The following is a 13533-nucleotide window of genomic DNA, read 5'->3' as shown; positions in this document are numbered from 1 at the left end:
CAGTGGTCGATTGCCTCCTTTAACCAGGTTCTTACGACCAGAGCGAGGCTAAAGTCTTTGCTATTCAGAAGTGACGGCCTTACTTGTGGGAGGACATTTTTTTTCACGAAAGATCAGAGGAGCTTAAAGTATCTTCTGAAGCGGCGAAAGGTGTTTGAGGAGCAGTAGAGATGGCTATCCAAGCTACTGGGGTATGATTTCGAGATTTAGTACTGGCTATGATTGACGAGAAAGGTGGAGCCTCAATTGACGGCCCTATGTGTACCCTTGGTCATAGATTGTGAATCTCTGAGATAGGAAAGTGAACGAGATGAGGTGCTGAGGAAGATGAGGGTCGAGATACTACAGGATCCGAACAGTCATCCAGGATATGTATTAAGGGGGCAATAGCTGCTCCACTAGAGCCGATTCATGCTACCCAAGATGTTGAGGTATATTCCCAGATTATTATAAGAGTTTCATGGCAGTGCAAATCAGAAGACACTCGGGGGTGTAGAAGACATATAGTCGTCTGGCGGCAGAATTTTATTTGGTGGGGATAGGCAAAGACGTTGAGGATCTAGTGACAAAATGTGTTGTATGCCAGTGACACAAGTACTTGACCACAACACCAGGAGGGTTACTACAACCATTAGCATTACCGGAGAAGGGGTGGGAAGACGCGATGATACATTTCATTGGGGGATTGCCACGGTCACAAGTTTTCACAGTGATCATGGTGGTCGTGGATCACCTGAGTAATATACACATTTCATTTCCTTACGACATCCCTACATTGCGGTCTCAGTCGCGACAGTATTTATCTGGGTGGTGGTTCATTTGGTCGAGAAGGTTTTTCATTTGATCAGAGTGGTGGTTCATTGGGGGATTGCCACGGAGCAATATCGAGGAAGACGACGTCATCGAAATTATAGTGTCGGATAAGGACAAGGTGTTCTTCAGCCACTTTTGGAATGAGTTATACAGGTTGCAAGGGACAATTCTTAAGAGGAGCACTGTATATCATCCTCAGATCGATGGGCAGACGAAGGTGTTCAACTAGAGTTTGGAAACATTTCTGTGTTTTGTATCTGATACGTTGAAACTATAAGTCAAGTGGATTGTGTGGGTTGAATATTGGTACAATACCTCGTATCACACTGCAACACAGACCACCCATTTCAAGATATTGTATGAGCGAGATCCACCTCACTGGGTATATTATGGGCAGAGCGCCACACCAATATATGACATTGATTAATACTTGGAGAAGAGGGACATAATACTAGTAGAGCTCGAGGGGCATTTGCTGTGAGCTCAATAAATTATGAAGAGGAAAGCAGATGAACACAGGAGAGAGGTGCGGTTTGAACTAGGGTACATGGTTTACTTGAAATTGAGGCCCTACCGACAGAAGACATGGGCCAGGAGGAGGAGCGAAAAAATTTAACTACGATACTTTGGACCATATGAGGTGGTAACATGCATCGGCGAAGTGGCATATCATTTGAGGTTGCCACCATCATCTACATGGTCTTCCATGTATCACAACTGAGACATGCAATTGAATATCATATACCCTCACCTACACTACCGTCGATGCTGATAGAAAACTTGGAGGTGATTTTGAAACCATTAGAGATCGAAGGAGTGCGTTGAGGAGTAGGGGTCAAAGGAGGTATTGGTCAAATGGAAGGGTCTGGCAGACTATGACGCAACATGGGAGCCTTACGAGGTGATCCACAAATAGTTTTCATCCTTTCATCTTAAGGCAATGGTACTTTTTTTGGGAGGAGAGTAATGTTACGCCCTTACATGCGTCGGCCCACCCTGGACTGGTTGGAGCAGTATAATCGACCCACAAGCGAGTCGGTTTTGTCGACGAGAAGAAGTGGAGTGGATTGAGGTAGTCATAGAAGAAGGAAGGGAAAGGTAGGGGTCCACTAGGACCATAATCACGTATGTAAAGAGGAGAAATTAAAGGAGTTTGGAGGAAAAGTTAGGAAGGAAACTTTTTGAAATGTTGTAAGGGGATTCTATTAGGAGGAGAACCTAGGGTTTGTTTTCATTTATGCATGTTTTGTTGTGGCTGTTGTTTTCTTTCTTACTGTGGTGTTTCTAGTGATGTCTAGGGTATGGGAGAGATGATCTACCTCTCGAATAGTAGACCAACTTTATATCTTGCTTGTTTCCTTTGATCTTTTGTAAAAGCAGTCCTCATTTGTGTTTTTTCCACCTATCTATTGCCATTTAGTTGTGGTTTGTTCGCTGATTTTGGTTCCGAGGCCTATCATTTGGGTGAGGGAGGTTTGTAGATTGATGGGGATTTTCGGTTTGAGGGAGCCTATTTGGGATCTTGTTGTCATGGAGTGTTTGATTGGTGGAGGTGGGATGCGTGAGGAGGTTGTGGGGGTAGGATGTGGAATGTCTGCTAGATTTAGAAGTTCGGGTGGATTACGGTGAGGTGGTTTTGTGATGAGTTGTATAGGAGATGCTAATGGAAGTGGTGATAGGTTTGTTGGGATAAGAAGGCTTGGTGGTGTATATGTAGTGGGATGCTTTGCCGGTATTGGTTGATTATTGTATGGGAAAATATGCTGGTTGAAGATGACATGCTGAGAGATAATATTGTGGCTTTTTCTATGTTGTAGCTGTAGTAACCTTTGTGGGAGCGTGAGTAGCTGATGAAGATGCATGCTGGGGTGGGGAGTATGAGTTTATGAGGAGCTTGCATTTTTGGCCATGGGAATCATAGACAGTCAAAGGTTCTTAAGTGGGTATATGTGGGAGTTTGGAGTAGAAAATTTTCAATTGGGATTTGAGGTTTTTAGTTTTGGATGGTAGCCTGTTTATTAGGTATGTTGTTGTCATTAATGCGGCCGTCCAAAATTTGGGAGGTAAGTGAGGAGTGAACGGTGAGCAGTGAGCAGTTGTGTTCTTGTGGTTTCGATGAGGTGTTTGTGCTTGCGCTTGGCCACTCCATTTTGTTGAGATATATCAGGGCAGCTGAATTGATGGAGGATGCCATGTGAGTTGAGATATGTGTGTAGGCCGTTGGAGTTGTATTTTTCGCTGCCGTCAGAATAAAGAATTTTTATGTTCTTATTAAATTGAGTGTGTATCATTTTGTTAAAGGAGATTATTTTATTGGTGGTTTCTGATTGATGAACATTGGGAAAACCCAAGTGAAGCGAGAATGGCCATCAACGAGTAAAAGATAATATTTGTAGCATTGTATTGATATGTCGGGGGCTGGACCACAAACTTCAGAATTTACAAGATCAAAATAATATTTAGATGTATAACCAGGAATAGGAAAAGACAAACGATGACTCTTAGCTCATTTCTAGAAAACGTAGAAGTAGGACTAATTTTTGTTTGTTATTCTATATGCAGTGGTGGCGATGGTTTGATGAGGGTGTTCCAGCCTTGGATGCCAGATTTTCGTGGATAGAGGGGGAAGATGTTGCGGCTAGTGAGGATATGGTTCTTGCTGGTTCCTTGGTGGAGGATTTGGTTTGTACTCCGGTCCTTAATGACATAACCAGATTCAGTGAATGAGATGTCACAATTTTTGTCGGAAATTAATTGATAAACAAAAACAAGGTTATGGGATAGGTTGGGTGAGTGGAGTAGATTATAGAGATAAGAGCTTATGTTGAGGGATTGGAAGAATGCCGTGATCGGTGTGAGTAATTGGTATGAGCGAACTATCACCAATGGTGACCGAATTGGAGCCTTGGTATTGTTGGGGATGTTGAAGTGTTCATAGTTGGATATGAGCTGAGTAGTGGCGCCTGAGTCGAGGACCCAGTTGGCTGAGCTTGGGTTTGTGGATATTGTGAGATCTATTTCAGGTTTGGTAGAGAGCTAGGTGCTGAAATTTGCTTGGTGCCAACAGGTTAACACAGTATGTCCCGGTTTGCCGCAAATCTGGCATGCAATGCGAGGGGTGCTATTCCAAGAGCCTCATCCACCTCGGTTGGAGGATTGAGGCGCACGGCTGCTGTTCCCTCAGTAGCTTTGGTGTGGTTTCCGCAGCTTCGATTACATAAGTTGCTTCCTTGTTCATATAATTTGTGGGCTGTAGGATTTCTCTCATTAGCAAGTTCATCGGAGAGATTGTTTTCTTCACTGCATAGTAGAGAGTATAGGCCATCTAGTTTGATGGGTTCAAATATAGTGTGAATAGCAGTTTTGAATGATTGGTATGAGGGAGGTAATCCTTTAAGGATGTGAACGATAATGTCCTCGGGTCAATGTTTCCACCGGCGGCGGCGATGTTGTCGACAAGGGATTTGAGGTTGAGGAGACGCTGGGCCGTAGATTGATCTTTCATGAAGATGTGGTAGAGCTCGTTTCTAAGTTGGATGACCAGGGAGCAATTGGTGAATTGAAGCCGGCTTTGAAGAGTTTGCTAGATTTTGGCGGTGGTTTCTTGGTTTAGGATGTATGGTAGGATGGTGGGGGAGATGGAGTAGATGGCGACCGATAAGTTTTGATCAATAATTTGCTTGCCAACCGGAATATTGGGGGTTTGGAATTGTTTTTTGTTCGGAATTTGTGATTTGAGGAGAAGGGCAAACCGAGGATCCATCCAAGAAGCTTGTGAATCTATTTGCCTTGAAGAGCTGCTTGAACATTTGGGGTCTCCAAGTGGGGTAGTTTGCTGCAGTGAGCTGAACGTGAGCAATGGATTTGACATTTGACATTAGAAATTTGAGGGAGTGAGGGATAGGACCTTCAGCCATTTCCGGTTGGGCTTGTGAAGCTTCTTGGTTTGTGTAGGAAGAAGATGCTGACATTTTAGGGTAGGTTAGAGAGCAGATTTTGAAAAGAAGGGGTTTAGGGAGAGGGATTGAGGAGAGAATCTGATATCTCTGATACCATAAAAGGTTTACCGTTGCATTGAAGAACCTCCGAAGCTCATACAGGAGAACAGGGAAGCGCCAAAATGCATTTGAAATTGTTTCAGGGTATATTTGGTTGTATTTAAAATAAATTCATTTCAGAAATGATCAGCAGAAGGAATGTAATGTTTTTTGAATCAAGAAACTTATTTTTAGCTAGTGTAAAACCTTCTAATTACTTCTTTTGGCAGGCCGGGTTCTTAGAAGGGATGGCCAGCATAATTCCAGGTATATAGCTCCAACTATGCTCCTTTCATTTCAATATATATGAACTGTTAAGTATTTTAAAATAATTTTTGTGAGAGTCATATTATTTTATGAGAATCATAGGGTTAACTAGTGACTGGTTATTCCACAGGCTTGGGTGGAGTAAATGTTATTGAACTTTTAGAAAATGCTTCACAGGAGAGCACACCTGAGAAAGGGAAATTGCTTCTAGAATTCAATGGTGCATTGGGTGATAAGATTCAGGTTTTTGTGGAATAAGCTGCTCCCTTCTTCTCCTCTAAACGCTGTGTTTTTATTTGGTATTTATACATGTTTTTGTGTATGATACATATGAGCATAACTATCACTCCATAAGTAATAAAACTTGAGTTTGTGGCTTGCATTTAGTTGAGTTCGAGAGCGCAAGGCTGCTGTAACGCAGAACTTCTGCATGTTTAGGATTGGTAATTTTTCCTTAAATCTCATGACTTATAATTTATTAGCATTTTAAAAATAGACTTGAACTGAAAAATTTGTTGACTTGATTGGTGAATATCTTGCTAGAAATTTAGGTTCTGTTTGGGACCGCTGCAGCTTATCCAGCTTATCCACATAAGTAATTATAGGGGGTTGCCCAATATGAACCTATACCCCATAACATAATAAACCCTAATCAACTTAAATATGGTAGATAAAAAACTTCTGACAATGTTGGCCCTAGGTCTTGAAGCTATTTTTTTAGATCCATCATTGGTTTTTTTTTTTTTTTGTTCTTTTGAGATAATATATTATTGTTGAAGTCATATCCAATCTCAAAATGAGAAATTTCAAACTCTTATGTGGTCTACAAATTTCCCCTCTAATGGAATGCATCCCTTCTTCACAAGATAGTCTTTTATTTGGATAACACTAGATTTGGATGAAGCCTATTGAAGTATATAGAACTACTTTTATGACAACATATGGCCATATGAATGGCTAGTCATTTGTTTCAAATTTTTTAGTGCTCTTAAAAGCTTCAAGAAAATTACTTAAAAGTTTATCAAAAATTATCTATGGTTAACTTTAATGATTTTTTAATGTATAACTTGGATTAAAAGTCACACACACACACACACATATATATATTTATAAAAAAAGCCCAAGAGCTAATATATTAAAGAAAAAAGTACATTTATGTTGTATGAGATGACCTAAAAGCAACTCACACAATACAACACACCTCACACAATACAACACACAAAAATTCAAAGAAGCAAAGATACATAAAGATAAAAAACAAAAAAGTCACCAACATACCAGGGCGTGGAAGTACTTAGGGACGACTCACACTTTAGTTCTTCCTGTCTCTAGTTCTCGGAAGGGAGCTAGCTAACAAATTGGTAAGGTGCGTACCATTAACCGAAGTAACCAAAGTATCATCCCAGATTTCTGAGCTCAAGTATATCTCTATTCTTCTTCTTCCTCTTGAATGTGTAGACCTTCCATTCCTCATCCGAGGATTGACTCATCTGATCAATGGATTGGTCCAAAGGTGGCCGGACAGGTGTAGGACGTTGCACTTCATGTTCCCCCTGAGTCTGAGTATCATTGACTTCTTTCTGAATCTAATGAGGCGGTAGTGAAACAACAGAAGTATTTTCACCTGTAATATCAGTGATAGGTTCTAGGGCAGGCGAAGTCTGAAGAATCTTCCTTGCCTCCACGATAGGAGGTTCCAAAGACGAGGGAGTTACAACAATGTGTGGAGGCTGAATGGTTGATATATTGCCTGCGGGAATAATGATGTCTTCAGGTTGAATGGTTGATATATTGCCTGCGGGAATAGTGATGTCTTCAGGTGTATCTTTTTGATGATTGATAATGTCAATAACTTGGAGTTGATAAGGAGGAGTTGGAATCACTGCCTCTAGCGGAGCACTTTGCTTTTTTAATCTGAAGTGGGGATGTAGATGATGGCATTGAGAACTGGAGTGGTCGAACATACGATAGTTTGAACAATACGTCTCAATCACAACCTTTTGTCAATATTCATGATGTTATGTGTCTAGCATCTTATCTATGATGTTGTGTGCCCAACCAAATTTCCTCAAAAGCGGAAGAAGTAATGTCTCTTTCAGCAAGTACTCTGGCTTCAGATGGACGAGAAAGATTAAATGTAGGAATGCCTGTCTTGAGTGGCTTACCATAAGCTGAGGCAATAAAATAAAATACTTTTTGAGAAAAATAATGAAATTTCAGACCAGGAAGGCGAATCCAAACCGTAATGATTGACGGTTTCATCTGTGGGTCAAAATCCCCAGTCTATTTCAAAATATTCATTGTTTTTTTATTAATCCAGATTTTCCTTCTAACAAATAAACGTGTGTAATCTCCTTCATTATTAATTTGAATAAGAATGTGTCTCCCATCTAATAGTCTATTTTTCCACTCCCCAACAAGGTGCATAAGTTCAAATTTCTTGTTAATAAGCTCCATTTTGGATAGAAATTTCCCAACCAAGTTCAGACGACAGGAGGAAGCAAGTTGAATATTTTTAGTTTCTGTAAAAAAGATTACAGACTTCCCATTCTTATGTTCGAAACTTTAGGAATTGAAATCTTGACATCAAAATAGGAAAGTGTTTCTTCCTTTTATAAGAAGCTATATTCTTATAATTTTTAGTGTTTATTTAGGGAGATTAATCAAAGACTACCAAAATCAAGTCAATCATAAAATTACCAATTAATGATAGAAATTTTCATAGATTAGTCATTATTTATAGGATATGTTAAGGATTCCAGTACAAAAACAATCCCAACTATAAATATAAATATAAAAGAAAAACTTCAATGGATGGCTATTTATCAAATCCTTTCATAACGTATCATGACCTTATTTACTAGTTGACATATTTAGATTATGTTGTAGAAAGTGTTGATAAGAGATCATCCAAAAATATAATTATAGGCCAGTGGAGCCCTTAATGATGGCAAAAAATTTTGCTAGTCTCATTGAATTCCTCATTTTATTAAGTGGCCTTCAAAGTGATGGCGCATGCATGGCTACACTCGCCCTCTTAAAGTTGATTAAAGAACCATTGGCAAGTTGAAAGTTTCAGAGGTTAATGTCCATTCTCTTGGCTAACTTAAGAAATAGGTTGTTGATGGAGTTGGTCATGTCAATCAAAATATGGAGCATCTTAAAATGAGATATGCTCATTGAGAAAATGATGGTTGAATTATTGATGTTGTGATAGAGTATTTTATAAGTTGACGATAAATGATTAGCAGTATGAAAGCATATAGAGTAGTGATGTATAAGCATTCAAAGGCTACATTGTTGAGCTAACTTAAAACTATTACTTTCAATGATGAATTACTTTATCTTCAATTCTTGATTTCAATCCTAAGATTAAATGGGGCCGATCATTAGGTTGCTTATCATCGTGGAAACCAATTCAATATTTTTTAGTGGTGTTCTCAAATATTTTTCATAGAAAATGCCTTAAAGAGAAATCGTTCCTACGTGTTATGGCCATAATTGTTATGGTACTAGGAGAACTAAGATTTTTATTTTGGCTTATGACTTTTCAATGGCAGTAGCTAAATGAAATACTCCTTCAAAATTTTTGTAATGTGTATGATGAGTGGCTAATTCATGAAGGAGATAATATCCCTAAACCTCTATAGAGGGGGCATAGTGAGTCACATATGATGTGCAGAGTGAGGCTGGTGAAACATTCTCCCATTATGGGGGAAATTTATGCTTGTTTCTTCTAATGTTGAGGAATGTGAGAAAAGGAACTCTTCTATTCTACTTTTCTCTTTACAAAAGCTTTAGTAATGAGAAGACCTATTCATAGTATTAAATAAATCCCTTAATGTTAATATACTAAGAGGCCTTTTACAATAAGCCCTCTAGATTTGTTTGTAGATTATTAGCAACAAAAAATTTAATCTTTTAGGCTGTACCCATGTAAAAAAAGTAGCATTGGTGATGTAAATATCTTCATCAATTACATCATGCAAAACTTTATTAAATTAGTGAGTGTAATAGTTCAAAGACTCCTTTACTTTTGGCTCGACACAAAATAACAAATAAAAGGGCTTAAATGGCATTTTGGATTCAGTGAACTTGACATGCGTCATGATAGAGGGTCCTCTTGGGTTCTTGGTGGCTTTGACAAATATTCTGGAGTAGGGATTAGTTGGAGGCTACTGGAGGCAAGGATTAGAGAGAATTTTAAGAGCTTTCCTTAAAAGTCTTCTTCCTCCTTGGGTGGAAACCGAAAGGGGTGAGTTTTTCCCTTGCTTTGTGAGTTGTGAGGGATTTGTTGAGAGGAAGGATTGCTGTCATTGTGGAGAGAACAAGTTATTATAAGTTTTACATGTTTTTGTTTCTTACAATGAACTTCTGCATAGTTTTGTTTTCTATGATTTTCTCGACGATGTGTGACTAACTTATAATTCGTGTCTCTATGATATAGTGGTAGTGGATTTAGTTGTGATTTTGTCGTAATTTTTGAGTTAGTGTTTTCTTGTGCTTTCGTGACCCATGTTGTAGGTTAACCTAGAAACTTCATTTACTCTTAGTTTGGCCAACAAGAATATTGCTATGACCTCTAATTGTTGAGTAGTAGAAACGAAGGGTTAACTATAAAATTTTGAAAATTCTGCAATTATCCAGGGGATCAAAACAATTATGTGGAATGTCATGGGGATTAATAACTTCATGAATTTTAGGCTTTTTTTGACCTAAACATAGGCATACAGAGTAACATATCCCCTTGACAACAATCACGTAGGAAAACATGTAGGAACGCCATGATCACCACGATCTCTAAAGCACAGAGGCACGAGCCTCATCAATCTTGAAGGAACTATTAAATGCTTTTCCACTTCTTTTGTTTTCTCCTTCCTGCAATTTCCTCTGTTTTTGCTAGAAACTTAGGACTTAAACCATATTTGCAAACACATCAAGCTAGGTTCACCAAATTAGTAAACCCAAGTTTTTTCTGCAGAATAATTGCTAGAATTTTATCATGGGATTCATACACGGACTCTTAAACCGCATACTACTTTACATGTGAACTTGCGTTGTACATCCGACTTACTTTACAGTAAGTATTGGTGCATCATCATAAATTTTGATGGAAATGAGAAGAGAACAACTCAAAAAAGCTAATATTGTTGATTGATTGAGGGATGAACCATTTTTAGTCGACACCTCCAAATGTATTAAAAAAGAACTAACACATAATCATATTGAAGATATTATGCATGGATATAATACTCTCAAGCATGTCTAAATGATTTGTAAGATAATAATCTACTTGTTTATTACTAGTTGAATGATTTTTAACATTTAGTGAGACAAAACAATTTAGTTATTTTAGATATAAAGTTTTGTTATCTATGTGTTATCATCTTGATACTAGAGATGAGGCTGCATCAATAATGGTAGATTGACCCATATTTGAGTTTTAAATAAGGATGATGCTTGAGGTAAGAAGCTGCTTAAAATATGCCTTAACAATCCCAATGATCCTTGAGATTAGAATCAAAATAGTTGTAAATAAAAAATATTTTCTACCCTAAGAATTCCTAACAGATGGATAATTGAATTTATAATGTTGATGACCCTCTACAATGGATACTAACCATAATAAGAACATTAGTTTTTTTTCTTCAAAAAGTTGACAATGAGAAGGAAGTCAATAATGAATACTCATCAAATTGAGTTGGGAGGCTTACATGCATCAAATGTTTCAAAAGATAGAGAATAAAAGCTCGTTATATTCATGAATACTCTATTAAAAGGCAAGAAAGGTGGAGGAGAGAAAGAGAGTCAAAACAATAAAAACTTTTATTGTGGATTAATCACTCCACCCATGTTCATTATGTGTTTGACCAAAATAATTTAGTGTCCGTTTGAGGCAGCTTATTTGGTGCGGTAGCGTTTTGAAAACACAGGAGACCTGTTTGGGTAAACTGTGTTTTGACAGCGTATGTGTTTTCAAAACGCTGAAAACAGCGTTTTCACACCGCACCTATCTCGGTTTGGTGACAACTTTCAGGCTGCAGTCTAACTTTTCCACAAAAACTTTTCCACAAAAATAAAAACAAATAAAAACTTGTAATAGCCACCGCACCTAGTTTATCAGCAGATTAGTTTTATTTAGTTTATCAGCAGATAATTCAATAAGTTACAGCTGCCCCAAATAGACCCTTAATGTCCTTCTAATCAAATTATAACGCCTGAAATCTGGTAGAGAACAACACAACTAGAATAAGTAAGAAAATAATACATATAATTTTTTTTGAGATAAGAAAAGAATGTTCTCTTAAACATATTATAGAATGATTTGTAGAAAATATTAAGAAAGGAAGTGATTGGATCAAGCTCTATTCATGGATCTTAAGCTCTAATCCAAGATGCCAATACATTGGGCGTTGATGAAAGATGTAATTGAGCTTATTATTAAGGCTAATTCAATTTAGATAGCTAACCAACTCCTCCCATAGCCAACCCAAATTACAACATCTTCCATCACTTTTATAGATTTTTTTGGGTAAGCTCATTATACCAAAGGTTTGCTCATTGAATGTCAATGGCAGTGGCGTAAAAAACACTTATAATTTCATAATATTCGAATGTGATATCATGGGTGTATGTTTATGTGCTTGTAGAATCTCGTGATCATCGGACATTGGATTTTGGGAAAAAATTATGTTAATGACGAAAGGATTGTGGGGATCGAGATAGCACTAAATATGCAACAATATGAGAATAATGGGGACAACAATAATTATGTTGATACAAAAAGGGTATACTGAGACTGACAAATTAGTACTTTAATATCGTGGATGTTAAGGCTCATCTCTTATGCTCCATAAGTGTGCGAACAATCTTAAGAAAATGACATTTTGTTTGGCATGCCCAAGTAATATTGTCGTGATTATTTGGATTGGAGAACTTTCTAAGAGTGGGCTTAAGAACCAACTAGAGGATTTCTAATAAGGTTGTCAAATATTGGCGAAGAGATCAACCAATTCAACAGCCTTGAGAAGGCCTCATTATGGAACATGATAGAGGACATTCCCAAGAGATTTCTTGAGGACACTTCCGAAGGTAGTGGGAATGACACATGGAGCAAATTATTGCTGCATGTAGTAGTAATTAAATGTTGAGATGCTCTGAATACTTGAGGCTAATAATTTTGGGTTAAAAAATTAGGGTAAAAATAAAAATAATAAAATGATTGATAGAAAAACAAGAATAAATAAAAGATATGAAGAATAAGATGAGTAAATAGTATAAATAAAAAAATAAATTTAAAAGAGAGATGGAGATCAATCATCAAATTATTGTAATATTCAATTTATCCTTGAATATTTTGCCAAAATATTTTCATTGACTCATAACTTTAATTTATTGTTAAATTTGTTAGACATTAAAGAAAGGTTATCATATGTCTTTTGTTGCAAATTGAAACATAAATATAATATATCAAAAATTAAATGAGTAAAATATATTAAAAGTAAAAGATACATATATTTATAAACTAAAATAATGAAAGATTGGATACTCATTATTATCAAGTATAGAATTCAACCTTTTTTTTTTATATGATAAATAGAATTCAACCTTTTTTTTTAATTATTCATGACAATTATATCCAATTTAATTAAAATGATCAAAATTAATTATGATATATTTATTTAGCTATTTAAAATGAATAGAATGGTAAAGACAATTCTTAACTTAAAAATAAATTAAAAATTGATTGACTAAATATTATTCATTTCAATTGAATTGATTAGCTAATTTCAGGCTACTTTCTATATTATAGGCAGATTTTTTCTTAAAAATAATTCTAAGGAATATCTAAGGATTTATTTAACCAATACTATTATTCCTTTTTAAGAACTTCTTAATATCTTTTATTTGCTTACTTATTATTTGAAGTAATCTTTGTTCCTTCACTTTGCTTTGCACTTTCTTTTTATTTGTGTAATTCAATTTGAATTTGAACTCTTAGGGAATAATTGGTACATAAAAAAGTGAATTTAAGTTGAATCCAATCAAATATCAAAAAAATAAAAATGAAATTGAACTGTCTATCAAATCATAATTTTCTATTTCTAGTCTCTTTCGCTCTCTTTTTCTCTATGAAACGGCGTAAATATGGATATAATAAATCCAATTACACGGAGGATTTATTTCGCCGTTGCCCGAACTCCATCACTATCATGAGCTCTGTCTGTCGTCAAATTTATTAAATTGATAAATTTTATTTAACAAAAATTCCCATTGCACCGCCTTAATCCAAAATAAAAAAAAAATGTTAATTACATACATAAAACCCGAAACACTGCTACAAATCTAACACGCTCTTTCATCCATTTCTCAAATTCTCAATCAAACATAAAAATTCATGATAAAACCCAAATCC

The 13533-nt window shown here is 36.5% G+C and overlaps 1 protein-coding gene across 1 annotated transcript in view; it reads left to right on the top strand.

Annotated features, from left to right (window-relative positions):
• LOC110019586 (2,3-dimethylmalate lyase-like) overlaps nucleotides 1-5499 on the top strand; it is a 39893-nt gene extending 34394 nt beyond the window's left edge. Inside the window, exons 7-8 of the mRNA XM_020717318.1 lie at nucleotides 5081-5117; nucleotides 5248-5499. Of these exons, the coding sequence (XP_020572977.1) occupies nucleotides 5081-5117; nucleotides 5248-5375 (165 nt within the window). The 3' untranslated portion in view covers nucleotides 5376-5499. The remainder of the gene's footprint in view (nucleotides 1-5080; nucleotides 5118-5247) is intronic.
• Nucleotides 5500-13533: the final 8034 nt, after the last annotated feature.

Source organism: Phalaenopsis equestris, unplaced genomic scaffold (assembly GCF_001263595.1).
Source record: "Phalaenopsis equestris unplaced genomic scaffold, ASM126359v1 Scaffold000061, whole genome shotgun sequence".
In the NCBI taxonomy this organism is placed as follows: domain Eukaryota; kingdom Viridiplantae; phylum Streptophyta; class Magnoliopsida; order Asparagales; family Orchidaceae; genus Phalaenopsis; species Phalaenopsis equestris.
Note: the sequence above shows the minus strand (reverse complement) of the source record. Positions and strands in the feature narration are given on the sequence as shown.